The following is a 26,222-nucleotide window of genomic DNA, read 5'->3' on the forward strand; positions in this document are numbered from 1 at the left end:
GTTTTTTTTTCTTTAAAGAAAGACGGACTAACAGACAAGCATTCTCCTGTCTACGCTTTATTACTTTCTTATCTATACAGCTAAAGAGATTTGTCAAAGGAACAGCAATTAAGAAAACCTGGGTGAGCCAAAACTTTCCTTCTCTTTTACTCACGGAACTAAGGGGGAAGAAAATAAAAATAGCCTATCTTTTTTTTATTGCAAAAGCTGACATGGAAAATAGCATTATAAAGATTACAACGGATGAGGGGTTTCTGATTGGAAGAGAAAGGAAAAATCTTTTTGATTTATAAGGCTTTTGTGTAACACATGTCTGGGACTATTTTTTCTGATCTACTTTTTTTTGACGAATCTGCTCATTCCTTCTGCTACTAGTTATTTGGACGCTGTGAATTAAAGCTGTTTTGCACTTCTGGGCATATAAGAGATAAGGGCTGTCTAGAGTGTGACGTCAGTTGGTTTGAAAGATTAACTGCTTTGTAACTGGATAAAGAAATAAACTGCTCTTTGCTTGGGACATTGAAAATTGAAGGAGTTTTGTTCCTTTGGCTTTAAGAATGACAATTAAGAAGATCATGGATGTACAAGAAGGGACTTTATCTTTAGACATGTTTCAGAAAATAATGAATGGGATTAAGTCAATAAAACAAGAACTGAGAAATAATAGTCAAGCGTTGAGAATTGAATTTGACAAAATGAGACAGGAGCTGAAAGAAATTCAGGATTCTATGAGAAAGGAGAATAAAGATAGATCTGGAAAACCAAAAAAAGATGAAAGAGAAATTAAAGGCAAGGTTCAAACTAAGGAGATTGGATTAAATATGGACATGGAAAAAGATTTGGATTCCCTGGCTGTGATGGATCCTGGAGATAAATATTACGGTTTGGAACTCAGCGCTGTCCCTGAAGGAATTGAAGAGATTGGAGATAAAGATATTATCGGTTCAAAAAAATTCCTGGACTGGAAGGATTTGATGGAACTTGAAATGGAGAAAGTTAACAGATTTAATCCCTGTTTTGTGTCAATGGAAAAATCTTCAAGAGATGTGCTAGTGTATCATGTAAAAAAGAGGAACAGAGATGCGGCTTTGCAACAATACTTCAGTGATACGTTCGGAATTGATGGCAAGAAAATATCTGTGATAAAGGAAATTCCTATCAGACTCTTATTATATGACTATGACAGCAAGATTATTGGGTGCGTAAAGATGGAAGATGGACGATGGAACCAATATGGATAATGGAAGAAGAGCGATTTGAAATTACTGGACTTAGTAGACTTGATGAGTTGGATTAATTGACATGTTTATCTAGAAAAAAATATTGATGGACATATATCTCAAGGATTGGAAACTTCTCTTTGACTTTTTGTGGAAGAATAAAATGATATGATGTTAATGAGATTTGAAACCAATTAAGATAACCACTGGAGGAAGGTGATTTTATAATCTATTAAGAGACAGGCTTGTTATATATTATAGATTTATAGCTGAACTATGACAAATCGGAAGTCAATATTTTTATATATTTTTTTCTTTTCTTGTTGTGTTAGTTATTGATTTGTGTTTTTTCTTTTTGTATTGTTTTGGTTTTGAAAATTTGAATAAAAATTAATTGAGGGGAAAAAAAAAGATAGACCTGTCCCCTGTGAATTTGTCTAATCCTCTTCGAGATCAGCCTTAAGCTAGTGGCCATCATGAAATTGTTTCGTCTTTCTTGACATAGATGAGGTGTGAACAAAGAACCTGGTTCATGCTGTGTCTGCTGGACTTTGCAGGACTTGTGTAATGACTTCTGTTAAGCCATTATGGACTGCGAGGGTATGAGAAGAGAAGGGCATGGAATGACTGAAAGGGGGGACCAAAGAGAATTAGAGAGATGGTGAGAGTTAATGTGGAAGGAGAAGCTGTGGAAAGAAGAGACCAGGAGAAGATAAGAGAAAAGAAGGGGAGACGGATCATAGGCCAGATGTTGGAAAATAGAGAAAGAGTCAGCATGGGAAATCAAACTTTTTATGAAGCAGAACTACTGTTGTGATTTTCTTTCATTTATTTGTGTAGCACTATCTGTGTATGTGACACTTTACTAAGAGCAGGTATGGCAGGTTCATATCCCAAGGGGCTTGAAATCTAAAACAGGGAAACAACAATAGAGGGGGGAAATAGAGGAAGGGTCTGTAAGGAAGAGCATGTGCTTGTTTCAATTACCAATACTTCCTGGAAAAGGTGGATTTTGAGGAGGAACTTAAAGGAGAGAAAGAACTAACACTGTCACCTAGCCAACAATACTTTGGGGGTAGGCCATGAGTGAATTTTTGTTTCTTTATTCATTGTTATAGCTGCTGATTAAACTGGTTGTTATTACCATTGTTAGCTAACTGGTTGCATCAATTGTTTTTAATATATAAGATTAATAAATGTGAACAGTATTTCTTTTTCTCAGGAGTGGTTCCAAATCTGCCTTGCCACTTCAGAGACAATGCCAGAAGATCCCATCAATCTGTTCCTCTTCTTGAGTGACCCCTTTTTCCCATTATAGCTTCCTTCCAACCTTCTCCAAAGCTTCCTTCTTGGAAGAGAAGGGGGGGGGAATAGATCAATCTTTTTCTGCTGCTGTGTTTTCAATGGGTTAGAATATATCTATATCTTAGATAGATATTTCTATATGTACTGCACATTACCAGTACATAACTGTTATTTTTATTTATTAAGGATGAAATCCAAGGTCACACCAGTGGATGCAGCAGGGTCCCCCTTCCTTCCCTCCCTCCTGCAAGCTCTCCTCATTAAACTGTTCTGGAGTTGGAGGGAGGGAGGATAAGTAGAAGTCTACTTGAGCAACTGGGATGCCACAATTGGATATCACCCTAAATATTTAGGACACAGTTCAGCCAACACTTTTTTATGTCCCACTGACAGCAGCGCAATGGGAGTATTAACCATATATTTGAATCTCTACCTTTTAAAAAATGGGTTTGAAAGTGCTTAGCGTTGGCTGGTTCATGCCGTGCAATCTTATTCATGTCTATTCAGAAATAATCCTGGCTAAGATCAATGGAACCTCCTGCCTGGTAAGATTAAGATTGCATAGAGTTGCAACCTTAAAAGTTTAAAGGATTTTTAAAAATATATTTGTTTGTCTTGATTTCAGCTACATCTTTTTGCTGAACTATAGTGCAACAACTGCATTGCAGTGATGGAGACAAATTGGATCATACAGCTACTGCTCCTTTTAGCTCTTACCTTGGTGAGTCGTCCCCCCCCCCGGGCTACTCATACAATATAATAGTGTTGTTGCTGTTGGTGTTCTTCTTCTTATACATATACAAAGCATGCATATTCCATTACTGATGAAAACACAATCATGTCAAGCCTTACATTAGCATATCCATCTCTCAACAAGCATAATCTATTCTGTACTACTGTTTCTCCCAGTTAATGTATCAATTTCTGCAAGCTCTAAACATTTTCCATATAGATGGAACACTTCTAAACCATTCCCATATAGATGGAGCTTGTACGTTTTTCCAATTAGTGCCCACACTGTTTTTTGCTGGTTAATAGATTTGTCCATCCCTATTAACAGACTTATCTCTACTTTACACAGGTTCAGTTGATACTCTTCTGTCACCAGTGGTTCATAATCCCATAGGTCCTTAACTGTGGGCACACACTCTTTGTGTCCTTTTTGTATGGTTTTTTTTAAAGATGTGACGTTTGGAACTATTCTGCTGACTTGATAGCATTTATTTGAATTCAGCTAATAAATGAGTGAATTTATGTAAATGATTAAATCCACTTTTTTGTATATAATATGGCACTTTGGAGTTACATGTTCAATTTTAAATGTTTTTTTTTGTTGGGATTTGATCTACAAAGCCCTACACAATCTGGGTCCTGATCCTCATGTATGTACTCCTTAAAAATTAAGATCTGCAGATGAAGCCCTCATCAGTTGGACAGCAACCTGTTGGGTTCCTGCATTGAGCAGGGGGTTGGACTCGATTGCTTTATAGGCCCCTTCCAACTCTACTATACTATGATTCATCTTAAAGTCTATTTGGATACTAAGTTGTCTTTATTTGGAGCAGGGTGTTATTCAATAACAGCTCCCAACTCTGGAATACTCTAAGTCAGGATTCATCCCCATGTTTTTATTTGTTAAACTATCATGGTTTTTTATCTTTTCTTACTCTGAGCAAAATAGCATAGATGACACCAAACTGTATGATTAAATTGCTTGTAATTGCTTGTAATCATGTTGGTGAAATAATGGGTTGTTTCCAATGCTCCATGCACATAGTTCCACTAGTATAAGCGGACTTCTCTTTCCTCACCTCCTTGCTCCCCCAAACACCCCCTAAACCTGCTCTGGGGGAGTCCCCCAACCTTCCAGAGCTGATTTTGGGGGTTCATGGCAAGTGAAGGGGAAAGGAGAAAAAGAGGAAGCCAGCAGAACTGCAGCATTGGATACAGCCCAATTTTTCTTTTTTCCTATAACTAATTCCTACAATTAATTGATGAAGACTTCTTTAATGCAAGAGACGTCCCTGTGAGAGAATGATTCCCCACTACACTTTGCAACTGGGAATTTTTTTCTTAAAAAATTCTTTCCTATTTAAGAAAAAAAATTCTCAGTTGCAAAGTATAGTGGGAAATCATTCTCCCACAAGTCCTGTTAAATTAAAGAAGTCTTCGTCAATTAATTGTAGGAATTTAATCAATTATATCTGCATAAATTTGCATTTGAACAAAAAGCATCCCTGCTTATCTTAAGGTGGGCACAGACATGTGGTAGAGCACTGGCTACATTTGAAGAGGCATTCCTGCTGTGCAGGAGAGAAGCTGGACAGGATGCTTCTTCTAAGCTACAGCCAATAGTTTTCTAAGCGCTTCTATCAACAAGTATTCATTTCTTCAAAAAAAATCTGCAGCTCAGTTAGTTAGAAGGTGGTTTTTTAATCACTGAAAATACCTTACATTACTTAATCTAACTAACTAATCAGAGAAGCATTGCTCCCCTCCTAAGAACTTTGGCAATTTGCAGCATTTCTCACTTTTCTGTTCAGGTTTTTGCTACAGCGATTCCAGAAGAGAAGCAGTGGAATTTGACCAATGAAGTCTTTCTGTTGGGTGATATGAATATAACAGACGATATCTATTCACTAGGTGTAACTAAAAACAAAATAATGACAGCACAGTATGAATGTTACCAGAAAATTATGCAAGATTCTTCACACAAGAGTGAAGGTAAAAGAACAAAAGGTTATGTTTGTTTTAATATTCTGAATGAAAGCATTGTGTTTCTTGTTATTTAAGATTACATTCTCAAAAACAAAGGCAACCACCATGCAATCATGCAGCCATAACATCTCATTTAGAACCCTGAAAGTATAGGATCATAGAGTTGTAACCCCCTACCAGTACAGGAAACTCACTTGTACAGCATCTCAGGTAGGTTACTATCCAGCCTCTGCTTAAAAACCTTAACACCTTGTACATTAAGGACTCCTTGCAAACAGTGCAAAGAGAACAGAGCACTCTGATTCTAGCCTACTTCCATTGGCTTCCATTTAATTTCCATGCCCAAACGAAGGTGTTGGCTTTGATCTTGAAAGCCCTTAACATCCAGCAGAAGAGCATACTCATTCATAAGTAGGCAAAGACAAATAGTAATGTATATGCTTTATCTATACCAGGTGTAGCTAATATGGTGCCTCCAAATGTTGTTGGACTTCATCCATGATCATTGGCCATGCTGGCTGGGGCTGCTGGGAACTGGAGTCAAACAACATATGGAAGGCAACATATTGGACACTCCTTGATCTATACTATAATGAAAAAGCAGTAAATTAAGGTGAATTAAAGTCTTTTGGTTCACAGGATAAATTGCTCATGCAAATATAGCCCATCTCCTGAAAAACAGCTTTATTTGGACTTCAGAGTTCTGCAGCATCTGGGGAGGATCTGGCTTGTTGTGGCATACATTTTTACAGGTGTAATTATTAGACTTTAATGCATCAGACAGCACAATTTAGCAGACTTGCTTCAGCTGCTGCAGAGCAAATGGTGATTTCAGTATGGACGCAAGGATTTCCCCCTTTCAGTCCTTTTCTTGTTCTTCTGCTTGATTTGCAATATGCAGATCCTTGCACTCGTATAGTTCATTAAAGGAAATGAAATGTGAGTGAAAGGAATCTCTCTTATTTAACAAGACCGGTGATAACAAGCCTTCAATTCCAAATCTCTATACTGGATCCTCCATGCCAATTTTTCATCTCATCTGAACTAAAAAAAATACAATCATGCTGAAGGTCTTGCCACATAGGGGGTGAGGTCAATGCTTCAGCACTTTGGTTTTGCTTGTCTCCAGCACCACTTTGCCATAGTTGCTTATGACAACTATGGAGACAATTTGAAATATATGGCTGAATCCCATGCATTGTTGTGCTGAGTCAGGTATTTGCAGGATCAGGATTAAGGTCCCAATGTAGAGAACCTCTGGTGAGAATTTGGGCAGGCAGCAGAGAGCCGTCTCCATTTCCTACAGCAGCAGTATAAGGGCACATGTGTAGCAGGGGGACCATGATGAAGCAAGGCAGCCAAGACAGCCCTCTTTGTAGGAATAGAAACAGTAGTTAAATGCAGCTTAAAGTCTAGGAATATTTTCAAAAAAATGTCCTGGATTTTGGAGATCCAAATTGCTTGTTCCTGTAAGTTTAGTAGGTATTAGACATTCTCATATTTCTGATTTTTTATTTCTGATATTTTTATATAGTTCTCTGTATGCATTCACTGATTTTAGCAGCTTTCAGTTCCTTTGGCATATTCACGTCTTTTTCCTATGGTTCTTTCCAGTTCTTTATACATTGATAAAATACTATCTCAATACAAATATTTTCTTTCTTTCTTTCTTTCTTTCTTTCTTTCTTTCTTCTTTCCTTCCTTCCTTCCTTCCTTCCTTCCTTCCTTCCTTCCTTCCTTCCTTCCTTCCTTCCTTCCTTCCTTCCTTCCTTTATTTATTTATTTATTTAATGTCCTGCCCCTCCTTCCGGTAGGAGCCCAGGGTGGGAATCTAGATTATGGCATCTAGATTCTTTATATGCCATGTTCTAAATGGTACTTGTGGGTACTGATAAAACCCTTCAAAAAAGGCAAACTTGAGGTCACAGGTCTATGCATAAAGCTATATCAAGATTTTTGTGTGTGATGTTTCATCAATGTACAGGGGCACATGTGCATCAGTAAAACACAGCACATAAGAAAAGTTGATAATCAATGCATACACAATCATATCAAGTCTTTTTTTGGCAATGTTTTTTTATCAAGGCCTATTTAGTAACACAAAGGAGACAAAAATGATGCAAACAAACTGAGGGTGTTAAAAGCTGTGGCAAACTGGGCATGTTCCAATCCTGGAATTTTTTTTTTTTCTTAAGAAATTCTCCTAGTTAAACTGGCATTTCGAAAGTGTGAAATTCAGTGCCCAGCAAATCAAAGGGACAGTAAAGAAATGAAACTGCAGATTCTTCCATCCCTGTTGAACTGAGACCCCTTGCAAATGAAACCTGCTCTTATGTGCGTATGTTCCACCTAGCCTTCCTCTAGCATTCTGCATCTTGATTGTGCAAGAGTGTAACACTATAAAACACTGCTCAAGAGGGTGACTGAATCTCAAGAGCTGTAATTAATATATGCAGATACACAGGAAGATATAGCAGCTACAGAAGAAAGTTCAAATGAAACAGGTGTAGCTCTCATAGAGCAGGGGGGGTATATATTTTCCTTGAAAACAGATATGTAGCCATTGCAGATCTGTTGGACTGGATCCAAAGGTTAGCTTCCTGCAATGGAAGGAGTCTTTCTGTTGGAGAAAGACTCCTTCCATGGAAGGAAGCTCCTTTCCACCAACTCATGGTAAATTAAGACTGAGTACTCCATACCCTCTTTTCTCTTTGTTTGCATAGGTCCTCATTGCAATAGAACATGGGATGGATGGCTGTGCTGGGATGATGTTGCTGTGGGGGAAGTAGCAATTCAGAACTGCCCTGATTACTTTCAGGACTTTGACCCCTCAGGTAAATCTCTACCAATAAATAAATGTATTAAAATATGAGCAATCCTCAAGAATACCATAAGGAAGGTGCCTTAGTGATGGTGCATTATTGCTTTTTTAAAAATCACTGTTTGACTGAGTTGACAAGACTTGGAGCAACATTGATTCGTCAACATCCTACCTAACACAGATCTTTTGCATCTTCCCCACCTTGAAGTTTAACCTGTTGACATTTGTACATATCTCCCCACTGGAGCATGTGCAGCTTCTGAAACCACGCAGAATTTGTGTTGAATTGTGAAAATTATATGCCCTTATCCTGTTTTTACATTAATTTGCAGCCATTGATGATCAGGAGTTAGAAATCTTGATAATCAGCCTCACAAATAACTTTTTGATTTTGAATTGAAAATCTTCTTCTTCATATAGCTATGATAAAAACAACTATTTAGGCATATAAGAAGAGTGGGAGGCTGCACAAGCAAATGGCACTGTCCATGATTTTTGTCCCCCCTTGCAGCAGGCGTTGAAAAAGTCAGTCATTTGTCAGTGGAAAACAAGTGGCTGAGCTCTTCAGCACTGGAAATTGCTGCAGCAAAAACTTTAATGCCCTAACTCTGCATGCAGTTCCCAGATGGATTCTGTATCCCCACCCCCAACAAAGTGCATTTTTATTCTTTTTGAGCAACGTCAGAGGGTAATGTGTTGTGAAAGGGACAAACAATTTTCAGATATAGAAGGCGGGGATATGAGCTGGGCCTGTGTACACGTGTGGACAAGAGGAGGGTGGTAGGTTTGGGTAGACCCATGTCAGTACAAGTTTCACTTTCTCAGTGTCAGTGCTCAGCACTTAACCATAAGTAATATTTTCATATTTACTTTCCAAGTAAAATAATGGGGTAGATACGGGTGTGTGTTTATACAGCCACGAGAGTGGCTGTGTACTATAGTCAGCATGGATTTTTTGCATTCTGCAATGTGAAACCGAAAATACCCCCCATGCCATTCTGATGCTTCCTGTAAGCTCATTTAAAAACAAAACCTTACAATACATAGTCCTGAACTCAGAAACGCTTGCTTAACAACCCTTCTAAATTTTCATGGTGAAGTCTAAAGAGAGAGAGAAAAAACCCAGACCCCTTTTGGACTTTTTTTCTCTGAGTTCGCATAATCTGTTGAAATTCATTAAAAATCAGCCATATTCACAGAGTACCTGTAATCCTATTACTGACCTTGCCCCATACTCTAACCTTTATCTTCTGCAGTTTAAAAGTTAAAAAAAATGCCTGGCTGATTTTTAATTAATTTAAGAAATTTAGCATTGAACTCAATTATAAGGCCAGGCATGCTCAGTAAGGACCAACTGTCAGTGTTCTAAAAGCCAAGACTCACAGCTGCTTGGCTTGCAAAATCAGGGGGTCACCCACACCAGACCTTGATTTTACTTGAGACAGTCATGGCTTCCCCCAAAAAATCCTGGGAAGTGTAGTTTGTGGAGGGTGCTGAGAGGAGACTCATCCCCTGAGAGCGCTCCAGTGGCCAGACTGGTTTAACAGTAAGCCGCTCTGATTGAAGATCTGTGAGCGGAACATGGCGTCTCCTAGCAACTCTCAGCACCCTTCACTAACTACACTTCCCAGGATTCTTTGGGAGACGCCATGACTTTCTAAAGTAAAATAAAGGTCTGGTGTGGATGTGGCCAGTGAGAGCTTTGGTTTAAATTTGGGTGAGAGACTACATATGCTTGCTATAGAATAAAAAGGTGGGGGAAACGCTGAAAAAGAATGATATTGTTCACAGTGTTTTCCTTTTGGAAAGGAAAGAGGTTTCCCCTCTGTCCAGTGCGCACCCATCCAATCTCCTCCCTCCCCTCCTCCTTCCTGCCCTCCTCCTCCCCTCCCCGTCCCTCCTCCAGGTCAGTTTCACCTATCCTAAGCATCATTGCACAGGAGTAAATCCCACTGAACCCCAAAAGCATGCAAGTGATCAAACCTGCCCTCCCCTCTTCCCTCCTATCCCCTTCCTCTTGACCCTGCCCTCCCCTTCCTTCACCCCTCCCTTTCTCTCCTCATCCCCTTCCAATCCCCTCCTTCTCCGCCTTCCGCTTCTTCCTCCCCCATAGTCAGTTTTACCTATCCTAGGACTGTGACCTGGGAGACAGGGGTTCAAATCCTCACACAGCCATGAAATTCACTGGGTGACCTTTGGACAGTCACTGCCTCTCAGCCTCAGAGGAAGGCAATAGTAAACCACCTCTGAATACCGCTTACTATGAAAACTCTATTCATAGGTTTGCCATAAGTTGGAATCGACTTGAAGGCTGTCTGTTTCATTTTCAAGCATGATTGGATGGGAGTAAGTCCCATTGAACTCAATAAGTATGCAAATGATCAAACCTGCCCTCCCCTCCTCCTCCCTCCCATCACCTCTTCCTTCCCCCTCCTCTTCCAGTCACCTCCTTCTCCCTCCCCCTCCTTCTGCTCCCCTCTTCCCCCCTTCCTCCTTCCCTCTACTCTCCCCTCCCCCTCCTTCTCCCCCATGGTCAGTTTTACCTATCCTAGCCATGACTGCACGGGAGTAAATCCCACTGAACTCAATAAGCATGCAAATGATCAGACCTGCCTTTTCTCTCCTTCCCCTCTTCCTTCTTCCTTCCCTCCCTCTTCCCCTGCCCACTCCAGTCATCCCTCCCTCCCTCTTCTCCCTTGGTCAGTTTTACATATCTAAGCATGATTGCAGTGGAGTAAATCCCATTGAACTCAATAAGCATGCAAATGATCAGACCTGCCTTTCCCCTCCTCCTCCTCTCCTCAGAGGCACATGTTACCAAATTCTTCCAAGCTACACAGGAAGTGGATTGGACTGTGAAAGACCAACCCGAATTGTGTTTGCATTTTGACAGATTTGTAGGGCAGTACAATATCTCAGAGAGGAGGTCAGGTCTCCTGCTCCCCGGTGCATTCACTATAGCTGCCCAATTCCCCTGCTTTTTAAAATTTGATAGAAATATCTATTGTCTCTAGGTATGTTCTTAAAACCACAAGGTTTTTTGCCTATTAGTGAATTCTTTTATACTTCTCTGAATTTTTACATCTGGTTTTATTTTTCTCAGTCAAATAGTTAAATATTCAGAAGAAACAAGAGTATTGACTCTGTGTGTATTTTTCCCCTCCTTATTTTTTCGTAACAAGAAAAAGTTTTTAAGACCTGTGAGGAAAAAGGACATTGGTTTGTGCATCCTGAGAGTAACAGAACATGGACAAACTACACACTCTGTACTTTTGGAGTAACTGCTAAACTGAAGGTACATTAAAAAATGAATATTGTCATGAGCCTCCTGATATGCCCTGCCACTGCATTTGTATTTCAGTTAGTATTTTAACGACTGGTTTGCTATTGGTTTTTCTCATTTATCTCATTGATCGCCCCTTCCAAACAGACAGATAGTAATGCATGTTGTGGAGACTGGGGTTCACAGATTAGTGGGGGCAGGATCATAAACAATACAAAAAAGAACTGCGGCATGTTGGGGTGGGGGTAACAGTTTTCATGAAGAAGCAAAAATGAGGGTTTTCCTTTCATAATCCATTGGACATGATGGGAATCCTTGCCAATCCTTGAAGCCGTCTTTTTAGTGTTTTCTTTTTGCTGCAGTTGGGGGGTTCATCCCAGCAGTGCTAGTCTCTTTACCAAAATATTGGTGAGGAACCAACCCCGGCTCCCTCCCTCCGCCCTCTAGCTATTACATTTGTGCTGAAGCGATTAGAGTTCTCCTGGCAGCAGCGAACCACATATTAGCAGACTAAGAGGTCATAGAAGAGGCTGAGTAGGAGGCATCCATTAGATTCGATTACCTATCTACTGCCTGATCCACCCAACCTGACTTGCCCTCTTGATCTTTATGCCCACCTTCTCCATGATGGGGGAAGGCACGGACAGCTGCATTGCTCCATTCCAGGGTTTTACTGGCCCAAACTTCTGATAATGATGACAAAAAGGCTACCAAGTCCTTCATGCTGGCTTCAAGGAGCTGGTTGGTGGAGTAATCTACTTCCAAGACAGTGCATTTATACACTGTGATCTCCTGGGTTGTGCAGATGCCCACTGGGACTGGTAGGACGGAAGGCAAGAAGGCCCAGAGTAGGTGGAGCCAGAGTCACCGATAGGCAGAGCCAACTAATTTTGGTTTTGTTCCAATCCTCGTCTCTGCTGGGTTCTACAAGACTAGGTTCTTAGTCTTGAGACTAAGAAGAAGGACAAAGATAGACAGGGCCACTGCCTGGACTGGTTGTAAGTAAGGAGGTAGGCAGGTCAGGGCTCAGTGAGGATCTACTGAGCTTGGTGGGGCAGTGCCCCGTTCACCCTAATGGACTAGCCTCCTCTGCTCCTGGGGTAAACAACCTAGTGGCAGTGATGATTAAAGAGTGCTGGGTCATTCTGTCCACTGGTTTCATGGAACATGCAAGAGGACAAAAATTGTTGTGGGGCATCAAGAGAAGAATCTTGCCAATTATTGCAAGAGTGAGGCTTTCCACCCCCACCTGGCAGCCTAATCTTCTGCTAAGTGGAGTATGGCCAACCAAAAGGTGTTTGAAGTTTGGGAGGCACATTCAGTTTAATGACAGCTTGAGACCCATGACAGCTTGAGACCCAAGTTCCTATTGAATTACAGTGCAGTTGGTCTCATGGATTTTACAAGGTCTATTAATATAGGCCTTGATCAACCCTGTGGCTTCCTTCCAGACGGGGGGATGGTAGGGGAGGAATGGTTCAACCTGCTAAGTGCTAATGATCTCCAAGTTACATGAAGGCCTCTTGTAAAAGAAAGGACAGAGCAGCAGACACGCAGCAGTCTGAGTTTATACAAACCTGCACATTTTCTGACCTACAAAATTGAACATAGCAGCCCCCCCAAGCCATGTCTTGTGACCTGCCAACTTTAAGGATTCTGTGCTTAAAGTCCTAGCAGGCAGCAAAACCAGGAGGCAGGCTGCAGTTTAACAGAATGGCTCACAAATTGTGAAGGCCTGATTCAAAAGTGAACACATTTCTAATGCTGTTCCATACCATCTCAACTTGTGCTGATCTTGGGGTCCTCTCTGGTTAATGTATGAGGGGCAGGAGCAGTGGAACTGGTTCAGTACTAGAATTCAGCAGCTGATCATAATCTGAGTATCACATACACGAAGAGCAGTCATATGGAATCTCCCACTTAGTGGCCTAAGTGGTAGTCACTTAGCCACTATTTTGCCCATCAGTTAATGTACCAAACAGCTATCAGGGAAAAGTTATTCCAAACTGGATACAGGTACATTTATTTCAAATATATATGTTCCATTGTTTGTAATGTATATCAGATAGTGTCATCTGTTTTTGCATCAGCGTTCATTTATTTCTCCTTCTGCTAAAGACACTGATGGAAAATAAGCAGTTCAGTATGTCACTTGAGAGTTTATTTAGGGGTCTTTCATATGCAGTTTTAAATCCTCCCACGGTACACATGGATTTCATCAAAGCACTTTAGAAGCATGCTTATTTACAGAGCATTCATAATAAGCTCAGTATGAGATGGATCAAGTTTAATGCATAAATGTGCTCAGTAAACTAAACTCAGGTTATGCAAGAGCAGAGAAGGATTTTTTATTGTTATGTGAAATAATGGTTGCAGTTCTCAAAATGTGGAGTGGCCCCATTGTCCTCAGGGAAGCCGCTGTGAAAATTAGCAAAGCTGAACAATGCTAAATATTCCTTTTAGTGCTTTACTGGAAACAAAGACGGGGGAAATCTCAAATATAGGGAGGGCCCTCCATACGGGGTACTGGGGGTGGCATTTCAGGATGTGACCCTAGCTTGGGGAGCGAGGCCCAATGTCACTCACCCCAGGTTGCCAGCAAGATCACAGATGCTTGGTCTGTGCCACAATAGAATCTGTTACACTGGCCCACTCCCTAGGGCGTTTCCCAGCAGACGAACTGGAAGGGTTTTCAAACTGCAGGGGAGATGAATCAATATCAGATCCTTGTCCCACTGCCATGCCAACCCTGCTTACCTGCTGTAAACAATAAAGTTGTGGCCTGTTTCAACCCATTCCCGTGTGTGGTCTCTGTTCATTCCCTCCACCCATGGAACCTCATCCTGCGTGTGTTGAACAACTTAATGTCCAACACATTTTCAGTAAAAATATTAAAATTAATACAATGAACAGCAGCAAGATAAAACAGATAAAAACCAGTGGCAGATCATCGAAAGCCTAGCAAAACAGAAAGATAAGTAGGGCCTGCTTAAGTCTGAAATTTTACACCCTCTTATTAGGGATTGAGTTGCTTCTGACTAGATGTGCATAGGATTGAAATTTAAAACTCTGAAATGGAAACAAATGACAGTCTTGGGGAGAAATGCTAAAGAAGTGAGGCTACCACTAAAAATGCCCTGCAATCTGTGCACCCAGACTGATTTTAGGGCCCAGGTAGACTCTAAGAGTGTAGACCAGGAATGGGAAACCTGTGGTCCTCCAAATGTTCCTGGACTCCAGCCCCCATCAGCCCCAGCCTTTCTGGACTGGGATGATGAGAGATGTAGTCCAACAACACCCAGAGAGCCACAGATTCCCCATTCCTGGTGGAGGCAGCCACAATAATGAGATCAATTATTGATAATGAACTGTTGCTAATATACTATTTTGGACTAATTATATTTGCTTGGAAGGTTTGAGATAGGACCTGCATTGTACTTATTTAGTTTGCTGCATTCAGGGTTTCATTCTTTTCTCTGTGTTTTATTGCAGACCGCTCTGAATTTGTATTATCTCACTATCATTGGCCATAGCCTTTCAATTGTTTCACTTTTGATTTCCCTTGGCATATTCTCCTATTTTAAGTAAGTATGATTCTTTTTATTTTTTTTCTTCATTTTGCCTTTTTATTATTATGGGGAAAAATCATTGTGACATATAAATCATCCTCGGTTTAAATCAAAACATACAGCACTTGAGATTATATATAACATTTACAATTGACATTTTCAGCAGCAATAATACAGATTGGACATATCAATGGAGATGGTGTGTGTGTGTGTGTGTATATATATATATATATATATATATATATATATATATATATATATATATATATATATATATATATATATGAATATTATCTTGATACTTTATATTCCAGTGATATATAAATAAATTCCACTTTTCAATAAACTTGTCTGGTAAGTACCTTTCTTTAAGAGTTGTATCTGACTGTCATACTCTGAGTAGACCCATTAAAATCAATGGACTTGACTAACTGATTTGAGTGGGTCTACTCTGAGTATGACTATTGAATTTGATGGGACTTACTCCCAGGTAAGTGCAGGTTAAAATTGAAACTTTGTTGGATACTAATATCTTTTATAATATGTAAGTTGTCTTAGAAATGCAACAGTCCAAACTTGTTGATACCAAGATGATATTAAAAGGGTTCTCGAGTATTTACAAAATGCTGCCATCTAATGCCTTACTATTTATGATATGCACATGGTGGCATCTCTTTTGGTTGCCCTGTCTCTTGATACTACATCAAAGAAGGCAGTGTAACTCACATGACTTTTCAGGAGTACCAATTTTCTGACAATTTTGGCATAGTGGAGGCCTGGTGAAGCCACTATCAATAAACATTTTTAAAATATAATGATCAGACCTGCAATTCCTCCAATAAAAGTGACTCTGTTGGTATTTCAGAATTGTTCCAGGAGGTGGTAAATCAAAATATCAACATGTGCTTGGACCTTATAGAACACCATGGCAAAAATTGTACTTTGTGATGGCTTCTTCTTCCTCACTAGGTTGTCAGTTGTGTATATTCACCCTCAATATGGTAGGGTCCGGGGGAAAAACTGACTTAAAGTCATAGAAGTGCTGAGTCATGAGTTACTCTGGCTCTTGCTTTGTATAAACAAGCTCTCATTATTAAAAACCTGAGAAGCCCTGATATCCTTCAGTACAGACATGCTGAGCTACATTGCTTTTTCTTGTAGTTCTAGAATACTTTCCCTGTCTAAAAATGTTTTGAAGTGCTATAAAGGACAGTTGTCCTTTTTTAATTTTCCTAATGCATTCTCATTTAATAATTATTTATGTTGGCCACATGATCAAAAGTATCTCAGCTTAATAAGAATTAGTCTTTTGCCTGCACATATAGCTCCATTGCTCCTCTCTGCATGGCCTGAGCAATGAAAGTAGGAAGCCATAGTTTCCCATTTCATCCTAAACAGGAAACTGTGCTTATCAGCTTCAGTACAAGCCAGGATCTTCAACCGTGGTTTGAAGTTGGTTTCACATCGTGGCTTGTACTGAAGCTGGCAGCCATAGTTTTCTGGCTTGGACAAAATGGGAAACTATGGTTAATTAGAAGCTTCCACCAGGTTCGAATGCTTGTGCTGAGAAGAGGAGCACAAACAAAAAGACTTGCTCATTTCTTGGCTTATTGTATTCCAGCATGAGCTGCATTGCTACAGATGCAAATCTCCTGACCATCCACATTTATTTTCTCTTGTGTGTTTACTTTCAGGAGCCTGAGTTGCCAGAGGATCACTTTACATAAAAATCTCTTTTTTTCTTTTGTTTGCAACTCCATCGTTACAATCATTTCTCTGACAGGAGTTGCCAGCAACCAACAGATGGTTGCATCTAACCCAGTAAGTGGACATGCCTTTGGTTGCTTTACTGCCTCATAAGATCCCAGTGATAGAAGGAAGAAAGGCTGAAATCTTGTGACAACACTAGAGCTTGTTCCTTCACCATGCCTTATTTTGCACTCATGTAGTCCAGATTATTCCCCAGGGCACATTTCCAGTGAGAACTATGTGATCACAGAAATACAACCAGTAGCAATCTCAAGACTGAGGCCGCTAGAAAAAAAGTGTTGCTAGCTATATTCATGAATGTCCATTGTTGTAAATCGTGCAGAGAGCTTCGGCTATGAGGCGGTATACAAATGTAATAAATAATAATAATCTTGTATACATGAGCCCCAGTAGCAGATAGCATGGTGGGTCAGTGGAACTCACCAGACCGCTGGTCAGTCACATTACCGCTGCTTATGAGGAGGTAGAGGAGGAGGGGAGGGGCGATGGTGAAGTCAGTGTAGTGCAAACAAACCACTGGAGCCAATCCAGTCCTCCCAGGAGTGCATTTGCCCCTTGCCACCACCTCATCCCTTCCTCTCTACCTCTGGAAAGCAGCAGCAACATGACCAGTCGGAGTTCAGGTGAGTGCCGCCACCACTGCTCACTGCTGATGAGCTCTCTTGTAGCTACAGAGAGCCTGTCCTAAAATATTTGGGTTCTGAACATTCTCATTCATTGCAGGAACAGAACATTTTTGACACTTCTCTTACTTAAGCAGTAAATTATGAAATAAATAACCTTACAATTGTTTGTGCAGATACTGCTTATTATAGTTCAAACTAAAATAAACGCTCCAGGAGTCTAGAATAGGGACTTAAGAAGAGCTAGATCAATCAACTACAGTGGTCCTTAATTCAGTGAAAATTAAATGTTTCGTAGCCTGTAATAAATGCATACCACAAACTTCCTGTTTCAATCCATAGAAGGGTTAGTAGTTAGATAATACACTTATTAGCAAACAGTAGGCATCTCTTTCTCATGGATAGTCTTGAATATAATTTTTTTCCATAATCAACTCTAAGACTGGCTGTAAATTAAATTGTTTTGTTTTAGGCATACTGCTTATTTAACATATCAGAAAGACTATTAAGTTGCTGACTCGTGCTTTTAAAAATATTTTCATATATATAAACATTAATATATTTTCCAGACATTTATGGCAAATTCGTAGAGGCTCTTCTAGGATATTGGATGTGCTAACTTTCTAGACTAAAAAAGGAGAAAAGAACCCTTTGTTAACAGATAATTCATTAGAGAGTTGTGAAAGAAATGTAACAAGAGTTTTAGTGCATATTGTTTTCACTAAGACATTTCTTTATGGCCCCGGTTTAGATACTATATATATTGGTTTAGTGTCTATATACCTACGTAAGGGTAAAGAAAAATGAAGACTCTGAAAAATTAAACTATAACAGCCAGTGTTTTTATTGAATTCTGAAGCTTCAGCCCACTTCATGGATTACTTTTTCTGACATAGAAACCAGTCTGAATCTCAAAATGTGATAGGCAGTGCAAGTGTATGTGTTTTTCTGTCATTTAAAGGTGCAGCCCAAGGGCACAGGAATATCTGAACCTGTGGGCATTAGCTTCACAATATGTTTATTTATATTGGGAAACTTATGCTCACAGATTCAGATATCCCTGTGCCCTTGGGCTGCACCTTTTGATGCCCACTTCACTGAGTGCAGAACCCACTGTCTGCTTCTCCCTAGTGGCTATCTGCCCTCCCAACTGTTTTGCCACCAGAAGTGGCTTTCTGCCAGTGTTTTGGATTTGGTGTTCATTTGCCTATGTAAAAATGGTGGAAGTGTAGAAATGATTATGCGTGCATGGCAAATTCCAGCAATGCTATTACAGTGTTTGCAGAGCGTGTGTTTTGTGTGCTGAGGATCTCTGCTTCAGTCCCCGGCATCTCCAAGTGGGCTTCTGTCTGAAACTCTGGAGAGCTGCTGCCACTCAGTGTAGACGATACTGAGCTATATGGACCAGTATCAGGCAGCTTCCTACTTTCCTAAGAATTACTTTACTGATGTAGCAAAGATTAGCAACCACAGTAGCACAAAGCATTGCCTGACAAGAAATAGGGGAATGGGTGTCAGGAGGAGGAAACCAAATTCTAAACACCCAGATTCTAGACTCCTGGAAATCAGAAACCAAATCTCTAGTCTTACTAGCAATGAGATTCTTCAGATTCTAACAAGTTTCTTAAGTCCTTACAAAAGTGTCAAGGGACCACCTGTTGCCTATAACTGGTTTTATTGGTATGCCTTGTTTCAGATGCCACACTCATTTTTTAAATCATGACTTTGGCTTGAATTCTTAAGATAAGTAACCTTAAGGAAGTTCATGGAAGGAAAATTTCCCATCCTTTCCTCCTGCCCTCACATCCTGCTGCACACCATCACATATTGTTCAAGGGCCCCAGACCCTCCAGAGGGGATTGTTGCCAAAACAATTCAGATTTAGTTATTTCTACTTATATTTGTTACATGTTTTGTCATAAAGCCCATGGCATTTTTCCCCATAGGTTGGATGCAAAGTGGCCCAGTTCTTCCACTTTTATTTAATGGTTTGCAATTACTTCTGGATGCTCTGTGAAGGCATTTATCTGCACACTCTCATTGTGGTGGCTGTATTTGCAGAAAAACAGCACTTACTGTGGTATTATCTTCTTGGATGGGGTATGCCATTTTCCTTCTTTTCCTTCTTTTTAAATCCCAAGCATGTTTGAGAGTACAAGCATAATAACGTCTTCATTTAAGGGAATTTTAATGCCAGTGTTCAAGCAAGACCATGACCACATTGAACCACATGGATCAAACAGTGTTCTGAGAGGAGTGACAGATCATGTGCCCCACACCCTCGCATCCACCGCATACCGGGCCATGTGCAAATGTGCCTGTGGTACATTTGCTGGCCAGCCTGTTCCTGTTCCCACCTTTTGCCTGACTGGCCCATCCAATGCCACCTCTTCTTCCTGCTCCCTCCCAACTCTACCTGCTTGCTCACTGGTTCTGCTTGGGCCCAAAAGCAGTGGCTGGCACTCCATGCATCACTCTGAGTGAGGTATCCTTCCTGAGAGTGAAGCATGATGAGTTAGGGATGTAAGAAGTCATCGTTTTGTGTTCCACCCTGGAATGCATGCACTGTTTTCCATTGCACCAGTTTGTCCTCTGTCAAAAACTATGTTATTCTCCTCACTGCCTGCTGTGGTGAAATTACATAGTTTACAAAATTAATTACATAGGTTACGTAAGTTTCATTGCCATTACATTGTTCCATCCCACTCATTTCAATGCAAAGAAAACACAATGTGGGGGGTGGGGATGTAATCAATTACATATTGTTTGTGGAGTGAAAGCAACAATAGCAGCAAATACTAATCATACTCACTGGACTGATTTCCATGACAGACATGGAATGAATAAGTGAACATCGGCAATTTTTGTTTCCATTTCTATTTTTGTCAGAATTCTCAACACCACTCCTATGAGCAACAAGATGAGCGCCAGAGGGCAGCCAGGTTGGGCCCTGGCTCCCTGCAGCCCAGAGGGGTCACCTGGGGATGGGGGGGTGTTGGGCTACAGAACCATGGGCCCAGGGCAGGCTGGTGCCAGCCCGGATGAGTCTGAACTGCAAATTATAGTTTAAGGTGATGACAAAAAAAACTAGACTTCTTTGGTCGCTTTAAATTGTAATTTGCTGCTTTTCTGGCAAAGTGGCAATGGAGCAGCTGCTCCTGAGGTGACGTTGCCCATGATTCCTCACTCCGAGATGAGGCATGGAGCACCAGCTACTGCTGGCTGCAAGCACAGCAAGAGAGTGAGTGGGGGAAGGAGGGAGCAGAAGTTGGAAGGGGGAGTGACAGGAGTAGTAGAAGTAATGGATGGGGGGAAGAGGTGGCAGCAGAGACCGACGCCTCATGTTGTGCAATGTCCTGCGCCAGCTCTGTGTTCAAGAAAGGTCAAAAGTTGCTAACCGCTATTGCTTGACTCTCGTAACTAAGAAGTAAAATCAGAAATAACTTAAATGTCACTCTTATTTACCCCTTTGTTTTAATTTTCAGAATAAACTTTTACATAGCTTTTAAGCATGTCTTGCTGATGCAACAACCTTTATCTTGGGTAAAAGAGACATCAATTGTTTAGTATAGTCAGGAAGTGGCTCCTCTCTTGTGAAGAGAAAATAGTCTTCCATTGTGAAAAGGCATTAAGGGCTAATTATTCATTGTTTCTAATCTCAGAGGTGCTTATACAGGAATGAATGTTTATTTTCAAAGACGTCTAGCCGTTCCTAGAGTAGGAGGTCGATCCAACTTTTATTTTTCCAGCAGTTCCTTTTGACCTGCTTTGTTCATAGAGCAAAGCAAAGGTTTCTTGAGATGAAAAACCTCAACTCGAGAACAGTTTTGAAGGCAGCGGGCCATTCATCTCTGATGTAGGTGGTTTTTCTCAAGTTAATCCAGTTTGGCTTTTTTAAAAAAAGAAAGAAAGAAGAAGAATGGGTTACCTTAAGTCTGTGAGTGTGAACAGTGGGGAACCCAAACCACAAAAAAAGAGCTAAATTCACCTTGGATTTGAGATGGCTTATGGTCCAATCCTATGAGCTCTTCAAGTGAAAGTGCTGTAGTATAGCAACTACTTATGCCAACATTAGAGAACTAGGGAAAAATGGCATGACTTGATTTTTTTTAAATTATTTTTAAATTTAACAAAAAGAAAAGAAGAAAACAGAATTATTAAAGGAAAAATAAATAAAAAGTAATAATATGTGAATAATAATCCCATCAGTTCACATAATTGATACTATAACTATCAGTACATCCGTCTTTAATTCAGTATACAAGTTAATATAAGCCCTCCAGATGTCCAAATAGGTATCCACGTGCAATTGATGCCTACATCAAATATGTTCAAATGTAGCCAGGACAGTGAAGTCCTCAGATCATTGCATGATAGACAGTGGGCATTTAACCTTTCAGGCTCAAAATATACGTCTCTTAGTGACCATAGGGGCTGACAAAATCCATTTTTGTTGTCCTATTTATCCCCTTACTACATACAAATAATTTAAAAGTAGATGAACTTCTGCAAATATCAGTGATTTTGCCAGCACAAAATTGATACCGATGACAATTTGCCATGCCCGAGTAACTCTTTTCTGTTTTATTGTACTTTGTATTGTATTTTGAACATATTGTAAGCTGCTTCAGGAATTTCAGTTAGTAGTACAAATACCCCAAACAGGTAAATATAGGCTGTCAGGTCTGTCAGGTCTGTCATATTTTCTAAGCATAGGGCTGAGCTTCATCCACAACACTATAGACAACGCATGTTCAGAGCAATTTTGAGAATTAGGTTACTAGCCCATTCCTTTGAAGTTCAAGTATGAAGACATTGGTACCTGAGAGGGAAATCAGAGCCATAGGGTGAAGTTTTAGAAGGCAGAATTCAGTCAGGGAAATGAAATTCCCTGAGTCATTTTGATTTATGGTTGATTTTAACAACTATCATCATAGTCTATTTTCCTTCTCTTCATCCTCAAAGTCAATTCGAACAGCCTTCATGACAGGCTACTCTCATCCTCATCCTTCTTTAGAGTAGATTCTGACCACCATCGTGATGTGCTATTCTCCTTCTTCTCCACATCCTCTTATTACAAATTACGTTTTACTTGTAATGAGGTATCAGAACCAGCCAGTCTCAAACTAGGGGCTTTGCCATACCGTGTCCTCGTGAGCTTTGTTGACCGACTGCCTGCACTAAGGATCTCAAATTCCCACTCAGATCTGCACCTGATTATGTCACTGAGCCTTTCTGAGTGGGCAGGAGTCACTCAAAATGTTTTGCTGCCTGAGGTGCAAGATGGAGCCTCTCCCTGTTCCATGTGCAGAAGATGGTCAGACTGGCAGTTGAATCTTACATTGGCAATGGCAAGGTGTCCTCCACCACACTTGAAGGCATCCGGCTAGCTTAGGGAGTGTCACTCCTCACCCTCCAACAACTGCTGTCTGAGATGCCTGTCTCTTCTGATGCTCCCTGCTGTTAATGTACCCCTCTACATCCTCCACAAAATGAGTTCCAGATCGCAGGTGAAGCTATTTTCTTGCTCTGAGCTGGATTCTTTGGTCTTCATTCTGAAGTGACTTGCTACAACTCCAAGGCCTGAGGCTGAGAGTAGTCAGATGAGGGTTCAACTCCATGCTTCCACCATAATTGGATGTACCTTCATTACCCCTCAGAAAGAGGCTTCAGCAGTAGAACAAGCCCAGCCACAATATGAATTGATGATAGAATCCTCATACGGCCATTTTATTCTATAGACAAAATGTAATCAAAACAACAACAAAAAATTAAGGGCCTACCATGGACAAAGTGGTCCTGAAAATCTAAACATGATAAATAAGGTTTGGAGCTTCTGTTTTAAAATACGTGACACTGCATGGTGGATAGCATCTGAAAATCAATTGTTATTTACATACTTACTTGGTTCTTTTTGAAACTGTGTGCCTTATTTTATTTTTAAAGCTTTAATAACTATTTAACATAGACATCACTGGCAGTTTTAATGTATGCAGGCTCATATACACAGAGTTTATAATGAGCCGCTTTAATTAGAGCCATCAGGGCTTAATCGAAGTTTGATTTACAGTCTAGATTAGGAAATGTCAACTTTAACATAAATGTTTCTAAACCTCCATTGGCATTGTGGATTCATTTTTATTAATTGGCAATTAACTTGAACTCAGTCACTTATAATAAGAGACGCCCTAAGCAAATCAACTCTGTTTACTTACACATACAGATACAGATATATGTCTTTATATTAGGTCTTGTCCTGGCTTTGTTATTTTTAATGTATTACAAATGCAAAGGTACAAAAGAAATGAAAGTGGGACCATCAAGGGGGAATTTCTCGTGCTATAGTGTTCCTTCAAGAGCAAAGGCCATTGCCTAATGTGTCTATTTTAGCATATTGTTTGACAGTCACTGTCACAACTCAATACAGGGATTTGGCAATGCTTCTAAGACTTTGGGTTTAAACACCACTCTACCCAGTCTAAAGAGTTGGCTGAACAAGTTAGAAAATTGTCCAGAAGTTAAAGGGTTGTTTAGTGGAAACAGCCAGGGGGGAAAATATATCTATTTGGTGGTAGCAGTGAAGTTTAGAAAATGGAGGGACCATTTTGGTTTGCTTTCCTCTCATGGTGCAGACTTCAGCCCATGCCATCAAAGATCTATGCCTTTGAAATCTCAGGAGATGAGATCTCTTCATCTCTTTCTGTAGCCACATCAGCTAGAATCCACTCCCAGCCTGAAGTCAGATTGAACTACCCAGTTGGGCTGGGAAATGTCACAAGATTGAATTTAGTGCAATGCAGTTCAAATCTGCTGCTGAAATGAATGGAAACTTTTAATACAAATCCTAGGGAAGCTAGCATAGGAAAGCATTTCAGCAAAAACTGAGTAAAAAAATGCAAGAGCACTTTTGGATCATGCCTCATGGGCTTACAGCAACCTCTGTTTACTTGAGTAAGAGTAAACCAGACTACAACCTACCTGAAGCATGTGCACCTGTCTAATAGCCTTCTAGTGCCAATGTTGCATCAAGGTTAACATAAGAAGAGCCATACAAGATCAGACCAAAAGCTCATCTAGTCCAGCATCTTGTTCTCTCAGTGGCCAACCAGATGTTTATGAGAAGCCCAAAAGCAGGACACAATAGCACTCTCCCCACTCACGTCCCCTACCAGCTGGTATTCAGAGGCTTTGGGATTTGGGCTGTTTCACTGACGCAGTAATTATCACTCCCCCTTTGCTGGGATAGTAAAGCTTGGTATCGGCCCATTTGTATTTTTTGTTTTTTGGGAAACAAAAACAACTGGAGGAAAAGTTTGTTCATGCTTTTCTTTTTAGGCCCTGTTCCAGCAAAGCACTTAAATGTTTGCCTAACTGCATGCATCCAATAGTCTCACTGTGAAATCTGGGACAATTGTGCTTAGCACTAGAATTTTCAATGCAGTGGGCTTATCCATCTGGTCATATTCAGGCCAAGTTCACATTTGAGTTACAAAGTAACTGAAACAGGCTTATTCCATCAAGCAAGGTTTATTAAATATAAGAATTAGTTGTGCCAAATGTGGAACTTGAACAAATAAAGATTTTTCATTTCCCAAACAAAAACTGCTTTGCGGTTCTCTTGATGAATTCCAGACAGGCAACTGCACAGCAAAACCAACAAAGAGTCCTGTAACACCTTAAAGATTAACATATTCATTCTGACATGTGTTTCCATGGGATAGAGCCTGCTTTTGTCAATGGTCCCATATCTAGACCACTTCATGCATCTGACAAAGTGGACACTGATCTATGGAATCGTATGTCATACATTTGTTAGTCTTTAAGGTGATGAAGAATATTCCATGTAACAAATGCTTAAGTTTGTGTATGAATTCTTTTTTCTTGATTTCTTGACTCACTTGCACAAAACATCAAGGTGAATTATGGTGTTGCATCCCATGACTTTGGCATGTGCTCTTATCAACCACACAGACTTGTGTCTTGCTTTGAGGAATAAGACACTATTATTCTCACTGTACAGATCTGAAAATTAAATATCAGGTGGTCCTTAGATTGTAACCAGAGCCCCTGGTCGAGATGGAATTTGAAATAGAGGGACAGTTATGTCCACACTTAGTTTGCTGCTCCTTTCAGTTCACAGAACCTGTTTGTGCATGGTGTTGCTTTTTTCTTCTGACTGCAGCTTCTTGTGTTGTTTCAGAGTTGTGCACAAATGACCTCTCAACCCCCCAGTTTGTAGGTGGAGAAACTAAGGGGAACATCTTAATAGTTTTTCCAAGGAGATAAGAAATGCTCCAACAGTTTTTCAGGGGTCGAGCTCACCGTTAACAGTGGCAGTATCACAACTTTTTCCCTTATGTTTTTGTTTTTTGCAGCTGTGCTGTAAACTTGGCCACCTCATTCAAGAGCATTGGGGTTGCCAGCCACCATAAACAGTGATGGAGAAGATTTGTAGAATGTTCTGCAAAGTGGCCTTCATTTTCTAGGAGTGAGAAAAATCTCAGAAATTTTTGCAGAAAAAATGTCTTCTGAGAAATTTTGGCTCAATTCTACTCTTGGAAGCCACACTCTCAAAATTCCTGAGTTATGGTCAGGACTTGATCTGGTGGCTGAATAACCTACATTTAGAAGAAGGTTCAATAGAAGACATGCTGCATGTGCAGGGCTCACCACACAAGGCTGCAGGTTGCAGCTGTGGTTTGGTGCTTTAGCAAGTATCTGGAAGCAGAGGAAACATTTCTGAAATGGCATGTGGCTTTTCTCCTGGCAGACTCTTGCCCCAGCTCCAGGAATTTAGTCTGCAGTTACTCATCTGCCATGTGGACTGGTAAGAGGCTGCAGGATGAAATCTCCAGCATGCCTGGAGAGTAGTGACAGGACATGGGCATAGGAAAATGCCTTGTACCAGGTCAG

The 26,222-nt window shown here is 40.4% G+C and overlaps 1 protein-coding gene across 12 annotated transcripts in view; it reads left to right on the forward strand.

Annotated features, from left to right (window-relative positions):
* The window catches only part of CALCRL (calcitonin receptor like receptor), a 114,146-nt gene that overhangs the window by 67,787 nt on the left and 20,137 nt on the right, over window positions 1–26,222 (forward strand). For 10 of the 12 annotated variants that reach the window (XM_061608256.1, XM_061608254.1, XM_061608251.1 and 7 more), the window contains 7 exons: window positions 3,151–3,246; window positions 5,069–5,249; window positions 7,967–8,077; window positions 11,247–11,359; window positions 14,840–14,931; window positions 16,611–16,737; window positions 19,256–19,409. In XM_061608256.1, coding sequence (XP_061464240.1) covers window positions 3,196–3,246; window positions 5,069–5,249; window positions 7,967–8,077; window positions 11,247–11,359; window positions 14,840–14,931; window positions 16,611–16,737; window positions 19,256–19,409 — 829 coding nt within the window. In that variant the 5' untranslated portion in view covers window positions 3,151–3,195. Of the gene's footprint in view, window positions 1–3,150; window positions 3,247–5,068; window positions 5,250–6,561; window positions 6,722–7,966; window positions 8,078–11,246; window positions 11,360–14,839; window positions 14,932–16,610; window positions 16,738–19,255; window positions 19,410–26,222 lie in introns of those variants that run through there. The other 2 variants (XM_061608258.1, XM_061608259.1) reach the window with 2 other exon arrangements.

This window comes from Rhineura floridana, chromosome 2, assembly GCF_030035675.1.
Source record: "Rhineura floridana isolate rRhiFlo1 chromosome 2, rRhiFlo1.hap2, whole genome shotgun sequence".
Taxonomy (NCBI): domain Eukaryota; kingdom Metazoa; phylum Chordata; class Lepidosauria; order Squamata; family Rhineuridae; genus Rhineura; species Rhineura floridana.